The sequence below is a fragment of the Stigmatopora argus genome, chromosome 8 (genome assembly GCF_051989625.1).
Source record: "Stigmatopora argus isolate UIUO_Sarg chromosome 8, RoL_Sarg_1.0, whole genome shotgun sequence".
NCBI lineage: Eukaryota > Metazoa > Chordata > Actinopteri > Syngnathiformes > Syngnathidae > Stigmatopora > Stigmatopora argus.
The window spans coordinates 8,075,293-8,099,703 of NC_135394.1; the positions used below are offsets into that span (position 1 = coordinate 8,075,293).

Consider the following 24,411-nt stretch of genomic DNA (forward strand, 5'->3'; position numbering starts at 1 on the left):
AATGTCTGACTAGGTCAGTCTCCAGTTTATTTAAGTCACTGAACATCAAATTAAAGCAGTCTATGGATCCTAAGTGAATTCTTAATGAAAACTAATTCTTTAATCAACATTGGGATATAAATGATATCCATTTTCTTTTATTGTGGGTGGAAATTACCTCCAAGATTAGCTGTACAATCTAGGATGAAATTACTGCAGGACCAATTATCTCTCTTCTTTTAAAGTTGTCACTGAGTTCCCAGAGGGCCAAGCAGGACTCCATTCTTTATCAGAGAAATTATGCAATTCCAAAGACATGGCGTCAAACAATTATGCGCTACCGTTATTAAAGCCTCATATATCCAAGAATCCTCAGCTTGATTTGCTAAGCATGTGCTAAATGAGATACAACATATGAATTGCTTCATAAGAGCTGTGAAGTGAGAAATCCTCATCCGTATCAGTGCGGAAAAATACTTTGTACAAGCAGGGGGTAAATGGCCTTTGTGTTGTTCATCTACTTCAATTTCAGTCAGTCAATTATTGGGACACTTTAGCATATATCTTGTTATCTTGCAGATGGAGCACTACTTCAACTCCAATTGCTCCTTCTGGAATTATTCCGAGAGGAGTATGATGGGACACTGGTCCACGCAAGGCTGCAAGCTGCTTGAGTCTAATAAAACACACACCTCCTGCTCCTGCAGTCACCTAACTAACTTTGCCATCCTTATGGCCCACCGAAAAATCCCGGTATGAAATTTTTACATTCTGTGACATTCATTGTTGGAAATTTTTCCTCAAATCAATCTCTGAATGTACCTGAATCTTCCTGAGTATCACATCTGAGGACATCTTAACTCGAGAAGAAACTGTGTATTTTTATTGAGATTTATGAATGCCATTGGTCTGTGTCAATATTTTAAAAAGTTTTTAATGCTTATTTGTGATGCAAGATGGCTGTTTCTATCATTTTTTTAACTTAATGACCTAAAGGAATGTACATAATTTATTTCTACTGAATAACTTTAGTCCAAATGATACTGGATGCAAAAAGTGAAGTTAGTGCGTAATCAGCTTTGAAACCTTGAGAGGTCCAAAAGTTAAAACACTTAAGTATGAATTGCTGAGCCAGGAGATATTCAAATACTTTCAACAGCAGACATAATAACACCGTCCATTAAATGCTTTCAGTGTAAAAGTATTCTGTAATTACTGTATCATTGTACAAGGCTATGGTTTGCGCACTCGTGAAAGGTAAAACCTTATATAGAAGTGTGTCGTGAATTTACAGAAATGTTTTATAAGAAAACTTCAAACGTTGGAATCATTAAATGCAGACAACACATCTTGTTGTTTAGAATATATTTTAATTGATGTTTTTACATTTTTCTCACAGGTCAACAGATCACATGAGCTGCTGTTGACTATCATCACCCGTGTGGGGATCGTTGTGTCGCTAGTCTGTCTAAGCATGAGCATCTTCACGTTCTGCTTCTTCCGAGGCCTGCAGAGTGATCGCAATACCATTCACAAAAACCTCTGCATCAATCTCTTTCTCGCCGAGTTGATATTCCTAATTGGTATTGATATGACAGAGTCCAGGGTAAGGATGAGGGTGTGTTTCTTAATGCTTTACTTTGCATTTGTTTGCTTCAGACTTCAGGGTTAAATGGATGAGACTTTATGTTTTCTTTGTTCCAAAGCTTCTCATCTGGTCCATAACATGTCATGAATAAGACAGCACCATGCACCATTATCGTAGTAGAAAACTAACAAGCTGTGCCTAACCCCTATTTTTGTTTTTGTTTTTCATTTAAAGCCGCCATGGTTTCACTTCTTTCATGTTTCGTTTTCTCACCTAATACACTCTTTCGCCATATGTTTCTAGATAATAAAATGTGTGTCCCCCCCCAATTATAATCTCACTTTTGGACTAAATTAAATTTTATTAAAACTTCTTTTCTGAGGAAAAGCTATTATATTTATTTCATCTTCATCTTTCACTCATTCAATGTGTACTCTAATTTAAAAGAGAATGTGTTTTTTGGATCAATTGCATATATTTTTAATACGAATATTTGTTTTCACTCAGATTGGCTGTGCTATCATTGCTGGGATCCTTCACTTTTTCTTCTTGGCTTCCTTCTCATGGATGTGTCTAGAGGGAGTCCAGCTATACCTCATGCTCGTTGAGGTCTTTGAAAGTGAATACTCGCGGAAAAAGTACTACTATGTCTCTGGTTACCTCTTTCCCGCCATCGTAGTGGGCGTGTCAGCAGCAATCGACTACAGAAGCTACGGGACAGAAAAATCGTAAGGAAATCATTTGGGCTTATTTTATGGCACAAAAAATGAAATATCTGTTTCTACTTATCCAATTATGCAAATTCCCAGTTGGCAGCACCAAACTACCTGAGCTGCTATGAGCAAGGATTTGCAGTTTTTCAATTTTTCATGCCATTTGAAAGTGTCTGACAAACTCAACACTTTGGTTTGAAAAGGGGAGGGGTTTACAGTGGCTTTAATAATGCCTTTCTGCTTAAAGACCTTCATGTGACTTCTTGTTTGTAAATGCCCTGTGAAGGGAAAAAGAAAAACATTTTATACAGATTAATGACCGCATCATTACTAAGACCATGAAGTGGGCCTACTAAGGTTTTTTTTTCTGCACAAATGGTCAATCTCTAAATGGGTTTTGCGTCAATATTGATAAAAAAAATAATTAAGTAATTTCAACCACAGAAAATGAGTCACATTAATTGATTGTTGATGATGGAAACACAATCAGATAACCATCATATGACAATGTGCAATCTATTGCTCTTCCTCAAACTAAAGTGTGTTTTTCTGTCTTTGCCTCTTCCAGGTGTTGGCTAAGTGTGGATAATCATTTCATCTGGAGTTTCATAGGACCTGTCACCTTTATCATCATGGTAAGCTTAAAGTTGTATTTTCTCTGAAGAATAAGGCTGACAGAGTGAGTCGGTGAGATGAAGGAGATGCAGGGAAGAGATTAAGATAGAAGTGAGAAAAAATAATCAGCAGGATTTCCTATGCTCCAAACCTTGTGCCTTAGACATTTTTGGAGTCATCCTACAATAATCTCTCAGCAGCTGACACAGATAAGGGTCGTATAGTTTGTTTGTGCCTTTACACAGTGGAGAGGAAAGGCTACAGATGTGAGCTGTTGTTTTACAGTGAAGCGCTATGATGCGTGCATTCAAGTAAAATGGCACGTTAAGATTTTATAACTGCTGTGTTCTTCCCCTGCACCAGACTCCTTGTCTGTTGTGTGTCAACTGTAAATAGTAAATGACAGCATCAGTGAAAGGCATCTCATTGTTTGGTCAAGGACCATTTAGGGTGAAGGACATGTAGCATATGTCCCATTCAGCCATACAATTATTTGCTGGTCATGACATTATTATCTCTCACTACAGCTACTACAGGCCAGAATGTCCGTTGCCACCTCTACGTAAGGGGTGGGGGTAGAAAAGGTGAAAAATATCCATCATCTCTACTTTAGCTCACCATGTTTTAGCTTGCCCTCATGTACACTAAGAGAGACAAGACAAGGGAGCTCAGCATATGTCTGCCGTATCGAGCCGAGGGTTTGCATTTGTTCAGCACTGCGTTTATTATCAAGCACCATGTTTAGTGCTGTATCTACAGTTACAGTGACTTCTTGTTGAAAATTAAACTGGCAATGAAAAATGTTTCACCGAGAGAATGGAAGGGGGCATCCATGTCAAATACAAGCAAGCCTGTGGGTATGAAAGCAGAGATATTCTACAGTTGTGTGCCTCTTGTGAAGCAGATTAACGTCTGTATCTGAAGGGAATTCCTTATATCACGCGGTCAGGTTAAAATTTCATGATTGAAAATTATACAATTTCCTATGCCCAAATACTAAAATGCATACAATTGCAGCAATAAAAAAAAATCATTCATATCAAAGCTTGTGTTGGCAGGTACAGTATTTACTAATACACATTTTTCAATAACTGGCGTGTTTCCCTCATGTTTTTTCTTTTTTGTTATTTAAATTGTTTAGTTTGCTCTCATGACAAAAGTGTAAGTGGATACCGGTAATTGCAAAACAATACTTCTCCAAGCCTACTTGCTTCTTTGTCTTAGCAAGCACTCCGACAGCCACCCTGGCGCATCTTTTACTTCTTTAAATTGGACCTTCATTGTTTTTCAATCACATGTTGCTTCTGTAATGATTTGCATGAAAAATGCAGTGGAAATGTTGATCAGGATCCCAGTGGTGATGACCGTGGAGATAGAATCATGACCCTGCGAGTTGCTAATGTATTGGAGCGAAGCTAATGTGTGACATAAATTAGGTTTTGCGGAACTCGCTCCTCTGATTCGGTGCAACAAATGACTCAAGAAGACAAAGTACTGTAGGAAGGCTGATCCCCGGGGATTACGCAGAACGAAGGTTTGCCTTCACCACCAGTGACCTCGGGCTTTTCGACAAATTGCCTTTGTCCTTGTCAACGAAGGAGAACAGAAGCGGCCCAAGCGCAAGAAGAAAATGAGATAAAACAGCGTTTTGTGGCTATCATCTGAATCCAAACCATGTTGCATTGATCCGTACCCCCACTGTCCTTTCTAATATTTTACCTCTATTGCCTTCTTCCCGTTATTATTGCTCTATATGGCTGAAGTATAGCATTTTTCTCTCTAATTTCAATGCCAATGTCATTGAAATTTTACTGCAAGAAAAGCGATAAATATTGAGCTATTCATATCATACAATGAATGATTAAACAATTCTAAGTACAGTTTTAAAAAGGTGCCCTGCGATTGGCTGGCCACCAATTCAGGGTGTCCCCCGCCTCTGGCCTGAAGTCAGCTGGGATAGGCTCCAGCACCCCCCCCCCACGACCCTAGTGAGGATAAAGCGGTTCAGAAAATGAGATGAGATGAGCCTGTACAAGAATGCAGATTTAATTCCATATTTACTGTTTGAGTTATGCAGCATTTAACATGGGTCACATTTAAATCAGCTAACTCTTCAGAACGATACACCATTTTTGAAATTAATTTGAAATCATAAAAATAGCAAATATATTTTTGATCGAATAACGAAACCCCAGCAGATTCGTGTGTCTTTAGTTTCTTAAAATGAACATTTACCAAAGAATTTACGACTTCAACTCCGAATGTGGAAAAAGATTTAGAGGTTGCCTTTTGCGATACATTCCAGTTGTGCATCTATTATTTTCCCTGCCACCCTTATACAAAATAGCAGAATCAAACACAAGATGGTGGAAGGCACTTAGATCATTGACCTGTCTCTGTGCACTGGGGGTATTAGCTCTGTGAAAGGGCTACATGGAAGTAATGAGTATTTGCTTGTGGTAGTTGGGGATAAGCCATTAGTATGCTTGAGCTCGCATGAACACAAGGCCTTTTGGATCATGACACGTCGCAAGCAGTTCTTATCATGTGGACAGCTCCATCTGCACCTTTAATATTTTATTCCAAGCAGTTCATTTGGAGTTCATTGTGTACACACGCAGCCCACAACTAAAAATGTGGAGGGGGAAGCTTTCTCCTGGTGTCCCAGTGTGGAAAGGTTGCTTCTGCATGACTTGCAGTGAGAATTCCCAGACAGGAAAGGCAGAGTAAAGGATGGAGGACGAAGAAGGACCCCACCCCCCTAGGGAAGCGTTTTGGTGGGGGTGGGGAACATGTGCCATGCAGCTAGGCTACTTTAAAGCTCTGTGTCATTTTACTGTCTCATTGGATCCATGTCACCACTCCAGGCGGTGTGGAAAGGGGCTTTTGAAAAGTCCTGCTGTTGGTTGAACATGATGGAAATAATGCCAGATACCTGCAAAACAAAACATAGATTCATTTTCATTGGTGATATAAACCAAGACACTCAATTCAGAGCTTTCTCTCACCCATCCCTCCCTTATACAGCCTGTGGTATTGTGTTTCACACTATGAGTTGATTGCATGAGGGGTGATGTATCGATCACAGGCAGTCTTTTCATAAAACGCACACACACACATGCAATCTGTTTAGGAATGAGTGGCCATGGTCTGAGTGATACCCACAAAGGTCCTTTATTTTGTTCCCCCCCACTAGTCAATGCATGCATCCCAATTTTCTCTTGCCAAGGCTTGATATGCTGCAGATAAACTTAAAGTCTGGCTACATGTGTTGTCTTTGATAGGCACGTGCACTCCAATTCATCTTTTTCTCAGATTTGTTTTATTTTTTATATTTTTTAAGGCTTGTCTACTCGTTTGAGTGCATGAACACGCTGCGTCAGGGTCTACTTTGTTCCAGAATAAATATTTTTTGAAGTGAATTTATTTGAAGTAGATCCTTGCTGTCGGTCCATCCAGGCTTTGTGTCTCTAAATCATAGTATTGATTTTCAAGGTAGCTGGAAAAAAAAACCTCTCTGAACTCTCAGCATGTCTGATTCTTTTCTTTATTTTATTTTTTTGTTCCCAGACTGCCATATGCCACTGATTCCCTTAACGTTTAATATACTAAAATGCTACCCAATCCATCCCATCCTCATCGCTCTTATTTGTTTCTTCCCCCCCAAGAGCAAGCAATGGAAATATGTACCCTCTCTTAAGCCTTTTGTAGCTGGTTATAAAGTTTCAGTATGTGCATGAAATGACGATGTTGTTTGTAAAACACAAACATTTCTTATTACTGCTTCTCCTTTTTGTTCCCCACTGAATTTCTCAGACAGACGAGCCTGTTTTTTCCCGTCTCTGATGGATTCTAATGCATTCTCATGCTTTTTAATGATATAGAATGACACTAAATTTGGCGCCAGCTGGCCCATCTTCTCTGGAGTGATGGATGTTTATTGGATTAGTGTGTGGATATGCAGAATTGTCTCCCTCCTTTTTATTTTTCAATTTTGATATAGAATCGACATTAGATGTACATATCTTCTGCACTTTCAATCATTTTTACTCTAATACTGCCTTTTCTCTGATTTGACAGCTCAATTTAATATTCCTGGTCATCACCATGTATAAGATGGTGAAACACTCAACCACCCTGAAACCTGACTCGAGCAGGCTGGAGAATATCAAGTAAGTAAACTTGTCCAGTGCCAAGTAGCAACATCTACTTTTCTGCTACTTTTCTACTACAGTGCTTACTCATGTTTAATTTTTAATTGTGTTTTTTCCCTCGCTGAAATTCTGATTAATCTCTCATTTCCATTTTTTAAAACAATTCTTTAAATACCAAACAAATGTGTTTAAAGTGGCAAACTGAAATCATAAATGCAGTGGTATCATTAATTACATAATTAATTGTTTCCTGAACTTTTTTTGTAACTTGGCTTTTTTGTGAATGGAGCTGTGTTTTATGTAAATTCTCTTATTCCTTCCACGGTTCCCAAAAAAAAATTAATAATGAATTAAAAATAGCTTAGTATTAAATAGAACTTCTTTTTTAATTAATGTTTTTCTGTTTTATGATTTTTTTTTTCACTTTTAATTTTTAACTTGTTTTATTAATCACCACTGCTTCTGACCTGTTTGGGTTTTAGATTCCCCTTCGGCACTGCTTTTTCAAAATAATTGACTATTAATGCATATCTTGCAATTTCTTCCTCTTACCTTTCATGCCGCAACAAGGGTTGTGTGGGTGACGGAGCCAATGATTTGCAGCAAGATTAGTAGTTATTAAGTATTACGCACTCATGAAAGAATTTGGGCAAAAGCAGACCAAACTATCCCTCTTAAGATTTCTACCATGTATCTAATTTGCTGATGTTCTTGAAAGTCATCGAGGTCATCCAAAATGTTAGTACCTACCACTAGCTACCATAGTAGCTTTTGTTAGGAGTGTATTCACGTTTGTTCCAATCATATTTCATAAAATTGTTAATTTTGTGGTTTGTTTTTTGTAAACAACATACATTTCAGGGTAGGAGTTAAGCCTGCATTTTGTAAAATTCAGTTTTGTTGAAATATTAAAAACAAAAAAAAACGGTTCTTGTATTATTTAAATGTTGATTAAAATATTTCTTTCTAAAATGGGTGCACTCAATTATGATGTGCACTGTTCATTTAACGAAACAAATTCACAAATGTCGAAATAAACATTTACATTCCAGGAGAAATAAAATAAAATAAAACTGAAGCAATCCACTAGTGACACAAAAGACATCTCAAGGAACAGACACTTTCTGCTCTGAAAAGTGTGAGGAGGGAGCAGCAAAGTTAACATAAAAAAATATTTCTCAATTTTAAAAAAAAATCCAAGGTTCTAATCTACTGAAGGAAAATTGTGTATTTCACACAACCTCAACAGATTGTCAGTAATTGCTTGTTTGTTGTATACATTTGAAAACAGCATTTACTGGCTCCTAATAAGGGGTTAGATGGTACTAGTTCAACCAATGCATAGCCACAGTCTTGCTAATTTTAGTGTGATTCCATTATTTACGTTTTCTAAAAAATTGTATACCACATAATAACTCTGCGGTGAAAGTGCAATCAAGAAGAAGCAGACAGCGAAATGTCTTTTTTTATGTGTCCGGGTGTATTCAAGCACTTCCACTCTCAAACAAAGTGAACGGCAATTTGTACCTTTTTGCTGGGAACCATTCATTTCAAAGTTTTTATTCCTGCATGGATATCTAGTATGTTACAAGCGATATTGTGTATTCTGTGTTTTATGTTCACATGACAGAGTTTGTAGCTTCAGTGTCTCTCCATGTAAAAGCAAATTTAACATGGAACCTCTCCTTTCTTTTCTGTCACTCTCTTCTCTGTGGGGCAATCCATGTCAGTAATTATCACGTTTGTGATGGTTACTATAATACCGATTTGCCTGGGTAAGCTTTGACTTTCCAACTCGGCTAATTTTATACACACACATGTAAATGTCACAACACATGGCCAAACATAGTCTAAGAATTCTGCAATAGAATTATCAGCATCAGAGTGTAAGCTTTAAAGCCTCACTGTAATCTAATTGTGTTTCTCTTTTCCTGCCTCTCATGCTAGCTATGAAGATAATAAACAGTTTATCAAGTAAGCATGCATTGACCAGAACTCCTCAATTCCTCCTTAATTCTATTTCCTCTCCTACCAATTTATTTTTACTGTTTCCAGTTGTTTCTGGGTCATCCGTCCTCCCAGGAAGCAACCTTTAAGTCAATCATCGTAGTGTTTGTCCTTGTGAATAATTCCTCTCACTATGTACATCATGTTGATGTTGTACTACCTCACACCAGGTGGTATTTGTCCTCTCCCTTGAACTCTTTCCTTATCTGTCGGTAGTTACTTGTAAATATTATGCGCACATTTGCAGTTAGACACGACACCTAGTTCTGAAAAAGTTAAAATGTGAATTTTAATTGCTGCCTATTTGTGTGTTTGTTGTAATTGGTGCAAATATTTTGATCCGTATAATATTGTATAATAAATTGTTCACCAGTTCAATTTTAGTTAACTCCTGACTTTAGCATGTTGATCATTTATTTAGTTATTTGTTTTATTTAAAAGCCTTGTTCCATTTTTATTAAACCACGTACATTTTGGTGCAGATCTGCAAAAAAGAGCATTGCGCTGGAATGAAAAGAACAGTGGAATGAAAAAGTCTTTCCTAAGCCAAAAGTTGTTGGGTGCCTTGAGCAAATGTTACCGCATAACTGTTTTTTTTTTGTTTTCTATTTCATTCTGGTCACAAAGTAAGTATACTAGACTCACTTTGATTGGTTTGATCGCACCTGCCCAAACCTTTTCTCTGCCCTGTCTTAGCACTAGTCCCATGTGTTGATTTCTTAGAGCATTCATTATAAGTTATTCATACATAATTCAATGTCTTCTTCTATTCTTTTTTTCTTTTTTGCCATCTTTTAGATCCTGGGTCATGGGGGCCTTTGCTCTGCTATTTTTGCTGGGCCTGACGTGGTCCTTTGGCCTCTTCTTCATCAATGAGGCTTCCATTGTTATGGCGTACCTCTTTACCATATTTAACGCCTTCCAGGGGATGTTTATCTTCATTTTCCACTGCCTTCTACAGAAAAAAGTAAGTTTCATTCCATTTGACAATGCCCAGCAGAATTCCTGGCAAACCTTTTGGAGCGCTTCAACGTGTCTTAAAGATTTCTTGCCAGTTGCATTTATTTTCTCTCATAGGTCCGCAAGGAATACAGCAAGTGCTTTCGTCACACATACTGCTGTGGAAGGTTGCCAACTGAGAGCTCGCACGGCTCGGCAAAGACTTCAACTACACGGACAAGCGCACGCTACTCTTCTGGTACCCAGGTAGACCGACAAGCTTGCATGAGCAGATTCACAAGCTGCGGCATCTGAGCTCCTTTTACTTTCTGCCAGCTCTCTTTTTCTGCTGCCTAGTTCTTCTCTAACGCCATGTGCATGTGAAATATAACTGCACCTTTTTTCAGTATCGCAGCATATTATGCTGAGGGTCAGGTGAAATTACATAATAGTCCCAGGTTTGTTTGCCTAGAAGCGTTTCGTAGATGAAAAATGGATTCACATTTTACAAAAAATCCTGTACAAATAGTTCTTAAAATTAAAGTTCAACAGCAACACTGTCTGTTCTGTGATGCTGATTGAGTTCAGTTGACCTATGGGTTAAACAATAAATACTAAAGCTAAACAAAACTTAAATGTAAAAAAATACAAACAAAAATACTTGCTAACCCTTTAACCTGGTTGACAGACACATAGCAAAGAATGGACAAGAATGGGCCAGTAGAAATGCATGCCCTGACATTTTAGGAACGTAGAGTTAAATGAGGTCGTTCTGTCCCCCAAAAATAACAATGCAAGAAAATAAGCAACACATGCAACCTTCAATATCAGCATTGTATTGGGAAAAAAATGCTGCCTAGCTATTTGTGCCAGGGAGGAGATCTTTTCTGATGTGGCTCAGATTCCAATAATTTACAACAGGGTCTTCTGTAGTCCACTCACCTATTTGGGGAAAAGTAACAATGTCTCCTACTTGCTGTCAAGTAGTAAACATGATTAAAGAAGAACTATTTTTACACACTTGAAGAATTTCTAAACAACAACCACAATAATTATGCCCATATCTACACAGACACAACTGACGAAATCAAGCCAAGAGATTAGCATTAGCACTGTTCTTGCCTCAATTGTAGTAATAAAATGTGGGCAAAGGAAGACAATTTAATAACAACATTGAATCGGAGCAACAGAGATTGTTCAAAGTCCTAATGACTGTCTCTTGTTGACCTGACAGAGTCGAATCAGGAGAATGTGGAATGACACCGTAAGAAAGCAATCTGAGTCCTCTTTTATCTCAGGTGACATCAACAGCACCTCCACCCTTAACCAAGGTCAGTTCACACCTCATTACTTTCCACATCTCTACACACACTCTTATGCACACATTTCATCAGCCGGTTTAAAAATACTCCTCCACGCTACTGCAAAAGACAGTACCTAGGAAATCGCAATAAATGTCTGCACCTTAAAAACACAGAGCTATGCAGTTGGAAAGGGAAAAAAATATTATCAGCCTTCCAACTCATCTTTTTGTATTTGTAAAGGATTAGAAAAAATCCAAAAGTCCTCAGATATTCTGGCAGGTTCGTTTTAAAGTAGGGCGAGGATAGACATATGACATAGAGTAAACATGCCCCGTGCAAATGAAGAATGAGAAAAACTGAATGTTATTTTAAGAAAGCAGCCATTTGTTGCCTTGCATCTGAAGTGACCTCTGTTGCTTTCAATAGGGGGGTGGCTGTCATTTATTATTTAGCTTGAGCACAAATATGATGATGAGAAGATGATGTTCAACTCTAGATGACCCGGAATGCTTAACGTGTTTCTTGGCTTTCGGCTGCCTCTTAAATGGCTTTTCGGGCATATTCCTGGCTAGTTAACATCCCACCCAGCTTCGATGCCAATTCTTGCACATCTCTGACTTCACTTTCTTTTCTTATCCATTTTTTTAACTTTGTTACAAGGTATTACATTGCACCTTCAGATCCGAGAGACATGTTTGACTCATACATACACCTCTAACAAAATAGTATTTTTCTCCCCCGAGTGTTGAGTCGTGAAGTTGTTAATGTAAAGGTCCAGTATTGATCAATCCAAAGTGTATAAACCTAGCTACCCTGGAGAGTCGCTAAAATAAACGAGGTCTCTATCTCTTTGAAGCACATCCTGTCATTAAAAGCATCCCTGAAGTCTTCCCAACATGGCATATGGCATTTAAGACAGGTGATTAATGGAGAAGCATTCATTCCTCTAAACACATTAGAAGCTATTTGAAACAAAAACAAATGGGCCGCAAAATGTGGCCTGGAGGAAAATTTTAATTCTAAATTATTTTGCAAAATATATTTGAAAAGTATCTCGTCTGGGTTCTCAGTTACCACTGTTTTCACATTGTGATAACATTTTCTTCATAGTAAACTAAAATGCATATCACAACTCTCTTATTTGAATATCATCATGCATTTGTACAGTCCCATTAATATTATAACTGGGGTATCTATCCAGGTGAATGATTTGAGTTAATATTGTAATGTGTCCATCAGTGGTAGACAAAAACTCATCAAGTCTTTGCTCCGCTTACTTTTTTATAATTGCTTCCACAAACAATGATGCAATGAACATGGTTCTCATTTATAATGTTCACTGTTGGCTGAGTGCACCTTCTCCTCTTCTGTCTTTCAACTCCAGGAATGACTGGGAATTATCTACTAACAAATCCTCTTCTTCGACCCCAAGGCTCTAACAACCCTTATAACACCTTATTGGCTGAGACAGTTGTGTGTAACACCCCCACAGCTCCAGTGTTTAACTCTCCAGGTGTGCTTACTTATTCTATCCCTCTTTTTTTATTTTTTAAACTCCCCCTCGCCCCATAGAAACATGCACGTCAATGTTGTGCTAACAAGCAAAAGGCAGGCTATCGCATAGTTTGCATCATAATAGTCTCACTCACCCTTTGTCTTCCATTAATTTCCCAAACTGAACAATTTGTATGGGTTGAGCTGTGATAGAGTATAAATAATATAAGTGTGCATGGTTTTCCATCGCCTTGTGCCCTGCGATCGGCTGACCACCGATTCAGGGTGTTGTCCCTCGCATCTGGCCCAGAGACAGCTGGGATTGGCTCCAGCACCCCCGTGACCCTAATGAGGATAAAGCGGTTCAGAAAATGAGATGAGATGAGATAAAACAAAAATATTACTATGCTTGTTATGCTTCTCCATGAGGAGCAGCAGAAGGAAAGCCATATGAAGAGCTTGCCGATTAGCTGTAGCCATTTCGCTGTTTCGTTCAAGTACTACTTATAGAATACACACACACAGTGCATTCCCACTTAAATTATTTTCTCTCTTTTCAACAGATAGACTGCACATTAGTTGACCACTTTGTGTGTCTTGGTCTTTTAAGACCCACTGCCACCATTTTTTAACTCTACTTATGTAAATGATTGAATCTTGTCAAAAGGTATTCAATCATAAACAATACTTCAGATCCATGACTTTGGAAAGTGTGCGGCAAAAGCAAGTAGCGGTTTGCCTCAGCACAGTTGATGGGGTTGAAGTCTTTGTCAAGACAGAGTTTTTTCAGTGTGACGTGTCAGAATACAAAATTTAAAGTAGGTCAGCTTAGTAAGTAAATCCCGGAGAACATGATCCCGTAGAGATTCTGCCTCAGAGGTTTGAACAGGAGGCTGAATCACCATCACACAGCACAACTGATGAGCCTGACACGGAAGCATTAGCTTTTGCTTCATTTCCATTCCTCCTGAATACTGAATGGTTTCTATCTTATACTATGCCTTTAAACTTGAAACAACAGCAAGCTTAGCAGTTAAAGAAATAATAATCATCCTCATCAAAAAATTTAAATCAGGTTATTTTACTGGTGCACTTTTGGCAACGACCCAAAGTATTCATATTCTTACAATTAAAATGGTTACGTTCCTTGAGAAAAAAAAGAAATGAAACGCTGGCCGCCACAATAATGAAACTACGCAACGCAGATGAGAGTGTTGCATGCAAAAAAGACTGCCTGCCTACTTAAATGTCGCCTCCGGTTACTGGGTCTGGCACCACAGGCGAACAGCGGTAGATTTAAACTCGGATTTAAAGTGCGTGTTTTATCCACTTCTTTGGTTCATTTTACAAACAAAAGTACAGCGGCTCATGGCTAAGTGAAGTCCAATCTAATTATGACATGACAGTGAGACTTTAGGATACATTTTACCACATAAGTCTTTATGCCGAGACAACACCGTCGGGTACTGGTATGGCAGCTAATTCATACAAAACCTCTAAGACATTTACAACCTGAAGACAACAATTCACAAATATATTGAAAAGTTGGTTTATCCCAATCTGGGTTTAACTGTATGTTTTTCCCCCACTATGTTGAATCTGAAATGGCATCTTTTGTGATGTTTCTGTACTCTTCCCTTGTGCTTCCCTCTAGTGACCTACAGAGAGACAAGTACGGGAGTCAAACTTAACTTTGCCTATCAAATGTAATTTTTTTTTCAGCATGCTTACTTAAAAAAACAACAACAACAAAAGAAAACAAAACAAACATCCCACCCCTTCCCTGGTCACTCGTTACTTTAGGTCATTGCCATTAACACACACTCGATGAGCAAGTGGTTCACAAATGTTACAGCAATGACAATGCAATAGAAGCATTGTCGTTGTTCTCTTGCTTCTGTCCAGCTGTGGCTTTCAACAGTGACAAAGTCCAGTAGCGCTCAACTGGCAGCATTTTCAGTTCCTTTTTTGGATGTTAAACACCCACCTGTTGTGGCAGCAGCTGATTAATTAAATAGTGTATGAATGTTTCGGTTTAGCATTCTCCCCAATAAATAAAGTAAGCCGTCCTTTTTTTCTTTTCCTTCCTTCTTTTTTTTTTACAGAATAGTCTTTGCAGTAAACGCACCTCCATTTGTATTGCTGCAATTGTTGACATTTGGTTTAGTGTGAGAATTCACATTGGCCTTTATCTACTCTCTCCATCATTGAATAACTAATATTTATCTTTTTTTGGGTGCTGCTTTGCATGACCTCCGTGCTTTGAGGAATTCCTAACATGACTGCGTCTGACCTCTGTAGTGCTTGTGTTATTCCTCAGCTGCTCTGCCAGTGACTGGAGTCTCACTGGGAGCTGTCACTGTGACGAATGCCAAATGCTGGGCTTTTGGCGACCCCTGACCTTAGCCAGCTATGATCGCACAAGCAGCCAAGTTTAAGAGAGAATCTTTACCTAATTGGACAAAAACAACTGAGAAACGCAATTGAATAGCTATTAGGTAAAACATTGTGTGTTCAGAATAATAGTAGGGTTTAAAACAAGCAAGTAATCCTTAAAATAACTCTCAGAATGCATTTTTCAAATGTGTTAGGAATTATGGATGTGTACAAACCACAATTCAAGTGTACAATCCAAATTAAAATGTTTTTCAAATACATTCTAACCAAAATTTTATTTATTACACTCGGAAATGATAATATTAAAACTTACTTTGATTCCCTTTTTATTAATGTGATGCCTACAACACATTCTGAGAAAATGGGAGAACATGTCTACGCAAACTGTATGTAGATTATGGTAGCATAAATTCAGTTTCTCCATGATCTGTAAGATTTACAAAACCAATTTAAAATATGGACTTGCCAGAAAACAGCACACTTTTTCCACTTTATTTCAGTTCATTCCAGATAATCCTGGGCCCAGACAAGACGGCAGCAATTTTTGGTGCCGTTTGATAAACATGTTTGTTTTGCCTGCCACAGTTTTAACTTTTACTTGTAAATGTAGTGGCGACCAAGTGGCTCAAGCTTTTACATATCTTGTTTAATAAATTATTCTGAACACAACTGTTAGTGGAAGTTAATTTCATTTGCTGAACCTTGCTCTTGTTATGCTCCAGTTTAATCCTTATTTATTTATTTTGGGTTGCTCTTTTTAGTGATTTTTTTTTTTTATGTTACAATAAATCATTTTTTATTTTCTTTTTTACATCAGCTGCTCTTAGACCAGATAGGCTGAGCAGGCAGACATGAAGTGAGTCTTTTCACCTGCTGTGTGTGGTGATGGTGGAGTGCTGCTTGTGGGCTCCCCGTGTAGTGAGAACAAAGATGGCTGTCTCATATTTACACATGACTACTTTCCCTTTCTTACCATTCCTTCCTGTTTTTGTTCTTTTTCTCTTACCCTGCACATCCTACCTATATTTGGTGTAATGTAGCTTGTCCGTCTGTAGACCTCCACTCTGCCGGGTGTGTTGTGATGGTGGTTACCATTCAGTTGATTCTCTTAATGTTGTTTGGGATCCCTTTTCATTGCTTTGTCTCTTTGTGGCATACTAATACACACAAAGCTGACATTTATAAGTTAAAAAAAGAGAAAAAAATTGCACACACAAATAAAAACTATCTCTCAAAATGCATGCTAAGCATTGCGCAAAACTAACTTATAGTATATGGCATGGCTTAGTGTTAATTAGATGCATCCTAAACAGCATTAAATATTCAAATCAAGGTTACTTTGATATTGAGATGTTTGAATAACAGAAAATCATTGTCTTTTCTTTTTTCTCTTTCTCAAGGGCACTCACTGAACAATGTGGTGAGGGATACAAGCGCAATGGATACACTGCCGCTAAATGGTAACTTTAACAACAGCTACTCACTCCGCAGAGCGGACTTTGGAGACAGTGTACAGGTGGTGGACTGCGGACTCAGTCTAGATGACGCTGCCTTCGAGAAAATGATCATCTCTGAGCTTGTTCACAATAACCTGCGTGCCTCTAACAAAACCCACCAACAGCAACAACAGCAGACCACCAGTTTGCATCACCCTTCCCACCATCCCCACCACCACCATCCGCAGCAGCAGCAGCAACCGCCGCCATTGCAGTACCATCACCATCCACATCACAAAATGGAGCAGGCCCTACCAAAGGTGAAGGTGGTGGGCGGCAATTGCAGCAAAGATGGCGTCATTGTCCGTGACGCTTCTTTGATGCGCATGGGCCAAGCCGTGGGCCTCGAGCTGCATCACCATCCTCAGCTAGAAGCGCCACTCATCCCTCAACGGACTCATTCGCTTCTGTACGCCCCTGAGAAGAAGGTAAGAACCGACGGGGGAACAAACACAATGGTAAGCCAGCTGACACCCACCAACAACGACCAGGAAAGTTTGCAGTCTCCAAACAGGGACTCCTTGTACACTAGCATGCCGAACTTGACGGACTCTCCTTATCCTGAGAGCAGTCCGATAATTGCGGAGGACTTGTCCCCATCCAAGAAGAGCGAAAATGAGGACATTTACTACAAAAGCATGCCTAATTTAGGAGCTGGCAACCAGCTGCAGGCCTATTACCAGATAGGCAAAGTGACAAGTGATGGTTACATTATTCCCATCACTAAAGACGATTGTATACCGGAAGGCGATGTACGGGAAGGACAGATGCAGCTCGTTACTAGCCTTTAAGTCTATTGCGATGAACACCCAAACCTCGTCCTAAACATTTTCAGCCGTGAAGATTTGGTGGACAAAATAGTGAAGGAAATAGATAGAAAGTCTGTCATTTTGAACTAGCCTTTGACCATGCTTTCTCCCAAAACAGGTCAATCTTCCACTCTTTTCAGCCATTGCTATACAGCATTTTGTTAAAAGTGTACATAAAATACAGAGTCAAATTTTCATTTTTAGAGATAAGCCAATTGTGTATTTAAATGTGCTGCTGCTGTCAAAAAGTATAATGACATAAAACATACAAAAGAACAAAAAAATAAATAAACTGAACAATTACTTGATCCTTCAGAAAAGCATTTACAAACATTGTACATACACTTCTCAACGTTCTGTGTTTTTGTTGAGGGTTTTTTGTTTTTTTTAATGTCTGTTTTTGATTGTGGACAAATGACACTCATGGACAAGGACAGTATCAAGCCTATCTCCCACCACAAAGGAATACAGTGGCACCTCGAGATACGAGCTTAATCCGTTCCGGAACTGAGCTCGTATGACGAGATTCTCGTAACTCGAGCGGACGTTTTCCATTGAAATGAATGGAAAACAAATTAATTCGTTCCAGCCCTCTGAAAAAACACCAAAAACAGGATATTGGATTGGATTTTTTTTTCTTTCTTCTAATTCGCCATCTATTAACAAAGTAACACATAACTAGTGGTTTAATAGTAATAAAATGTGTTTAATCTAACTAAAATTGGGCAGATTTCGCCGACGGGAGACAGAGACGTTTGGGGGCGTGGGCGGGGGGTTCCTTTTTTTTCCCACGACAACGCACTCGTAAACGGAACAAACAAATTTAAATTAACTTGGATTAATATATACAGACACTCAAACATACGTTTAATGTAACTTTACACAAAACTGAATTCTAATTTTGTTGTAATCTTTTGTTACCTTCGTTTTTCGGGTTGGCGGTTTGCCACGCCGCCGCCCTCACGTTCGCTATCGATGGACTGTTTGCTGTTGTATTGCCTTCAAAATATTCCCAAAATGATGCACACAAATGTCCTCACAATAGGATAACGCACGACCACTTGCCAACGAGAAATAGTCTTTAAGGAACGATCGTGGGACCTTTCCTAAGAAAGAATAACAGGAAATGACATAGCTGAGCTTCCCACGTAGTGATTGTGGGTAATGAAGTTTTATTCTGAGAAAGGTTGCCATTGCCTATGGGTAATGTGTGCAGGAGTATACTTCATTACCCAGAAAGCCCTCTTTTTGCATGCGCGTTGTGCGTTTGCTGATTGTATGAGAAACTCATCTGAATTAATTAGTTCCGTGCTCGTAAATATTGTTATACACGAAAGATATGCAAAAAATACCTGGCTTGGTCGCATCACGAAATTTTGACCGCATAACGGGCGAATTATTCGATCGAAATTTCCCCCGTAAGACGAGCATTTTGTATGACGAGCGGTCGTATGACGAGGTACCACTGTATACAGTTTATGGTCTTGATCACCCTTCATCTTCTTGCTGTTTCGATTGTATGACCACTAGCAATCAAGCCCCTAGCCTTACATTTTCTCAACTGTACAATGAACTGTTGTCAAGAATAATGGCTATGAAAATATATATTTTGTTGTATGGCTGTTGTAAAATACAGATTCTTGGCAAATCATTATTATTAAGAAAATGTTTAACTACCAAATTACCGTTTGAAAGATTGTCTAGAGGCTATATATAGTGGTTCCAACTGTTGATTCATTGGTAGTCAGTTTGAACATTTAGGGCTTATGTAAAGAAAGAAATATACACATGAAAAAATACATGGATGTGTCATCACTTTTTCCACCTGTCAACAATATTTATAACTGTCAGGATTTTATTATCACCCGCTCAACTACTATGTTGATTTGATATTCCCTGATTGCAGGTTCATAACTTATGCATAAGTACAGTACATATTTTCACTGTAATGGGCAGTTTGAAAACTAAGATTTATTTGGTTTATTGTTAATCATTAATTACTTTCACTGGCTCTGTTTGAACAGTTTATTTATTTTTACTATTTTTTTGTAATGAACGGGAATTATTTCTCAGCACTGGTATACATACTGTACTGTAGGTCAAGGTTTGTGTAATCATAATAGAACGGGCTCTCCACTCTTAAGACTGATGTAAAGTTCAACACGTGTTTGACAAATACAATAAATGTGAGATTTTTTTTTTCAAAATGTCATGTTGTTCATTAATGGCATTTTGCTATTATAGTAAATCAGATTGCCTTGACTTATTTTGTTATTAATAACTATCCTTTTGTCCCGGGTTATAGGTCCCGAGCATCTTGAAAGATAAATTGGTGAATATATATGTCAAATGTATTCTCTCAATTATTATTTTTTTCTCTTAAATGCCTCCACAGTTTGAATAGCTTGTTTTACCATTTTTTTTCAGAGGCCGAATTTATCCCATGTAATTCAAGGATAAGAAACTCAGGTAGGAAAACTGCATTGTAAACAATTCTTTGTGGTTGTAACACTAATAAAGGTTCACTGACTCGGCTTTACAGTATTATATTAAGTATATTTTTAAGTACTTAGCACACAAACTTTTGGCATAGTGAACCAGCACTACACAAATCTTTATTTTGGCTTCCACATTAGCATGTGGGAGGGAGATGTGGGAGTGTAGCTGCATAACTAACAATTGGTCAGTGTTACACTTGGCTGGACTTGTAGAACTATATTGAACAAGATGTGTGCAATCAAGTCATATATTTGCTCTAATTGTCTTTTGCAGCTGAAGCCCACAGTCCACTGCTATTCATCTTATTCAGGTAATGCAATTTTTTACACAATACTGCAAATAACACTGGTTGAGGCGGAGTGACAACATTTCAACGGGGAGCTGGAACCTGCATTTTTAATCAATTGGCATTGATGAAAATGCTTCAACCTTTAAAAAAAACATGCACTCTTGTTAGAGGTACACATGACACTGAGTGGGCCACTGTTTTGACTCAACCCCCACTTATGTGACATTTAAAAAGTGGCGCCACTGAAAAATGTGTTTTAGAACTAATCAAACAAGGAGAAGAAATTGGGTATTTGATGGATGAGCAATGCTGGGTTTGGTACAGTCATTTGATTATCCCACATTAACTACCGATGGAATGTGATTTAACTTGTTTCACTCAATTTAGCCTAAAATAGGAGGGGGGGGGGGGGTTGAGACTGTTTCATATAGGAAGATGTAGTAGATTACTGCCAAACATCCTTTTCAAGATTTAGATATCTTCATCCTTACGGTGCAACGATAGATGCAACTGGAGATATCTTGCAAGCAGGTTTGTTTTTGTGCTTTAGGAACATGGAAATATGATAAGGGATTGGGTATTTGTCTGTGAAAGTATGGACTTGGCACCCTCTAGCTTTGTGTGTGGCCTTCTCACTACTCAAGAAACTCGCTAGATTGTCTGCGTCTTGCTCAAGAAGAGACTCGGTCTTTGTCAACCAGGAATTAAAAGTAAGCCAGGAGCTTGGTTAGGGGCGCTGAGGAAACCAAAGTAGGGAATACTGTTAGCAGAAACGGTCTTTTTTGTAAAATGTAAACATGATTTTGACAAATGCAGTGGCAAAAGAAAAATAGTTGTAATTGCTGAATCAACATTAACAAGGAGGATTGAACTTCTGGAGTGCATGATGCAATTTTGTGAAAAGTGTTTTGCCTGATGAATTTGGTACTACAGTAAGTGATGATTGCAAGCAAAGTTGCGAAAAATAAAACTTTCAAAAAGTCACTTTTTTTCATCTGTTCAGTGCTGGATTTATGCCTTCTTTTGACTACACTACATCACAACTCCTTTGTTGCTCAAAAAAATGAACATACAGAGAAACATTTGCACCATGGTTAGAGTTAGTAATTTGAAAAAGTCTTGCTGGATCAGGAGTCAATAGTCCCTTCAATTGTATATGCGTCTGTAGAACTCCTGTGATTGGAAAACAGCGGTACTTACAGATGTCATCGGCATTGATGAAAGTGATTGTGTTCTCAAGTTGCACAGTATCTGGCAGTGTAAAAGTAACTTAAGTCAAAGGGGACCCTTTTATTGCTGTCGCTTTTCTTCTCTCAGCCTCTTTTGTCCTGTCCCCAACTTCAAATGTGCAGATTTGCGACCCGTGGGCAACTTAGATCCGGTCCCACAGAGGTGAAAAATCCAATTAACCTGCAGCTAGATCTGCCTTCATTATAATCCCCTCCCATAATTATGAAATAACCAGATGCAGAGTTTCAAATGAAAAAGGGATGAGAATAACTGGCTGAAGAAGAGAAAATGAATTGAAGTGTGGTGTTATGTTATGTGTACTGAGTTCCAATTTCTCCCCAGGAGGAACAGCATATTTTTAAGACAGGTTTTGAAAGTGAAACCTGCAGAGGTAGCAGCCTCATGATAAAAAAATATCTTGATTAGAAACTAACAAAAATAATATGGTTGGATCAAACAGAATGTTAAATCGTAAAACTGAATAAATCTTCCAGAAAACTGAGATTTTAAACTGCAGCACAGAAAGCACAATGGAATCATTGTCAGTGTACCACAGATGCTCAAAACAAAGCTTTCAAATGATTAAATAGTTTGCATTGGGTGAAAAGAGAAAATTCAAGTTTTCAACAGTCATTCTTCTTCAATGCTCAAAAGAGAATACATATAACAGAGAAGGAAGACAAGTTTGGTTCTAAATTACATGAAAATAAAAGCTCCAATCAATTGAAATGATGGATGCTGTTGCAACCATTTAGCCTGATTACTAGGAAAACAAAGTTACACTTCCCTTTTGGATGACTCACATTTATGTACGTGCTGCCCCCTTTTTTCCTTGATTTGCATAGATCATAAGCACTCAATGTCTTTTGATTAGGAACTGCACACGCTACTAATGGAATGTAAAATAACGTCAAAAGCCATTTTCAATATGTACAAGAAAATTGTCCCGTCAAATTTGTCATTGAATGACATTATTATATAATGTACAGTCATGTAGTAGAAATCCTACTTTTAATCACATAAAGGTTTTCATAATAAAATTTACCTTAATACTACAATGGTGGCTTCCCACAAAAACTACAATCTGAATGTTGAAAAAGAAATGTAGGTTGAAGCATTTGATCCCTTAAGAATATTTCAGCACACTTAAAAAAATGTGTGTACGTCAAATAACCCTTCACAAACTGATTATGTAATTGATTACATGTTGAGCCTTTCCACGTGGTGTAAAACAAATGCTGTTAAAGTCCAATATAAAATACCTACTATAGTAAAAATAAAGTATGATAACTGTGCTATTTGAATCTGGAAGATCAACACATTGGCCGAGCTATCCAAATACACTGGGAGCTTTGGCCGCTTCCACCAGGACACGGATGAGATCCATAAAGCAGTCAATGGACTCTGCTCTACGTTTATAATTAATAAGTAGAGGGAAAAGAGTTATAACCTTGAGTGCAGCTGCGCATTGACATAGAATATTGATTCAGAATTTCCTTGCTGGTGGCAAAGGTGTTCTGCGAAGACAAGATAGAAAATATATTATGAATGTCTCTGTTGGACTGTAGTTTCTTATTACCATTCAAAGGAGACATACAAGAGAAAACCTTGTCATGGTGATCCCGGCCAAGTGTTCCCACAGGGTCGACATGACCGTGAGCCAGTTGACAACTCAAGTTTTTTCTCGTGGTCCTTGTCATATCATTTGCACTGGGATGTCATTATCCTGCCTTTTTAGTAGCGTGCTGTCATGTGTAGCTAATACCCAGTTTACTAACAGAAACCATCCATCTTTTTTAGTGTACAGTGGGGCAAATAAGTATTTAGTCAACCACCAATTGTGCAAGTTCTCCTACTTGAAAAGATTAGAGAGGCCTGTAATTGTCAACATGGGTAAACCTCAACCATGAGAGTCAGAATGTGGAAGAAAAAAAAAACTGAAAAACTCATTTTTAAAGAATTAATTCCCAAATTAGAGTGGAGAATAAGTATTTGGTCACCTACAAACAAGCAAGATTTCTGGCTGTCAGAGGTTTAACTTCTAACGAGGTCTAACTTCTAACGAAGTCTAACGAGGTCTCCACTCGTTCTCTGCATTAATAGCATCTATTTTAGCTCATTATCTGTATAAAAGACACCTGTCCTCAACGTCAGTCTCTCACACTCCAAACTCCACTATGGCCAAGACCAAAGAGCTAAAACGCTTGGTGTAAAGAAATCAACTATCGGAGTAATTATTAGAAAATGGAAGACATACAAGACCACTGATAAACTCCCTTGATCTGGGTCTCCATGCAAGATCTCACCCCGTGAGATGATAAAAAGAACGGTGAGCAAAAATCCCAGAACCACACGGGGGGACCTAGTGAATGACCTACACAGAGCTGGGACCACAGTAACAAAGGTTACTATCAGTAACACAATGCGCCGCCAGGGACTCAAATCCTGCACTGCCAGACGTGACCTCTTCTGAAGCCAGTACACATCCAGGCCCATTTGCGGTTCACTAGAGAGCATTTGGATGATCCAGAAGCGGACTGGGAGAATGTGTTATGGTCAGATGAAACCGAAATATAACTTTTTGGTAGAATCAAAGGTTCTCATGTTTGGAGGAGAAAGAATACTGAATTGCATCCGAAGAATACCATAAACACTGTGAAACATGGGGGTGGAAACATCATGCTTTGGGGCTGTTTTTCTGCAAAGGGACCAGGACGACTAATCTGTGTAAAGGAAATAATGAATGGGAACATGTATCGAGAGATTTTGAGTGAAAATCTTCTTCCATCAGCAAGGACATTGAAAATGAGACATGGCTGGGTCTTTCAGCATGACAATGATCCCAAACACACAGCCAGAGCAACAAAGGAGTGGCTTCGTAAGAAGCATTTCTAGGTC

General features: G+C 38.4%; 1 protein-coding gene across 1 annotated transcript in view; it reads left to right on the forward strand.

The window, feature by feature from the left end:
- adgrl2a (adhesion G protein-coupled receptor L2a) overlaps positions 1-20,030 on the forward strand; it is a 184,705-nt gene extending 164,675 nt beyond the window's left edge. Inside the window, exons 23-35 of the mRNA XM_077606548.1 lie at positions 559-732; positions 1,379-1,585; positions 2,075-2,295; positions 2,849-2,915; positions 6,976-7,067; positions 8,780-8,824; positions 8,997-9,023; positions 9,855-10,023; positions 10,134-10,262; positions 11,230-11,326; positions 12,684-12,812; positions 14,448-14,465; positions 16,591-20,030. Of these exons, the coding sequence (XP_077462674.1) occupies positions 559-732; positions 1,379-1,585; positions 2,075-2,295; positions 2,849-2,915; positions 6,976-7,067; positions 8,780-8,824; positions 8,997-9,023; positions 9,855-10,023; positions 10,134-10,262; positions 11,230-11,326; positions 12,684-12,812; positions 14,448-14,465; positions 16,591-17,477 (2,262 nt within the window). The 3' untranslated portion in view covers positions 17,478-20,030. The remainder of the gene's footprint in view (positions 1-558; positions 733-1,378; positions 1,586-2,074; positions 2,296-2,848; positions 2,916-6,975; positions 7,068-8,779; positions 8,825-8,996; positions 9,024-9,854; positions 10,024-10,133; positions 10,263-11,229; positions 11,327-12,683; positions 12,813-14,447; positions 14,466-16,590) is intronic.
- The last annotated feature ends 4,381 nt before the right edge of the window (positions 20,031-24,411 follow it).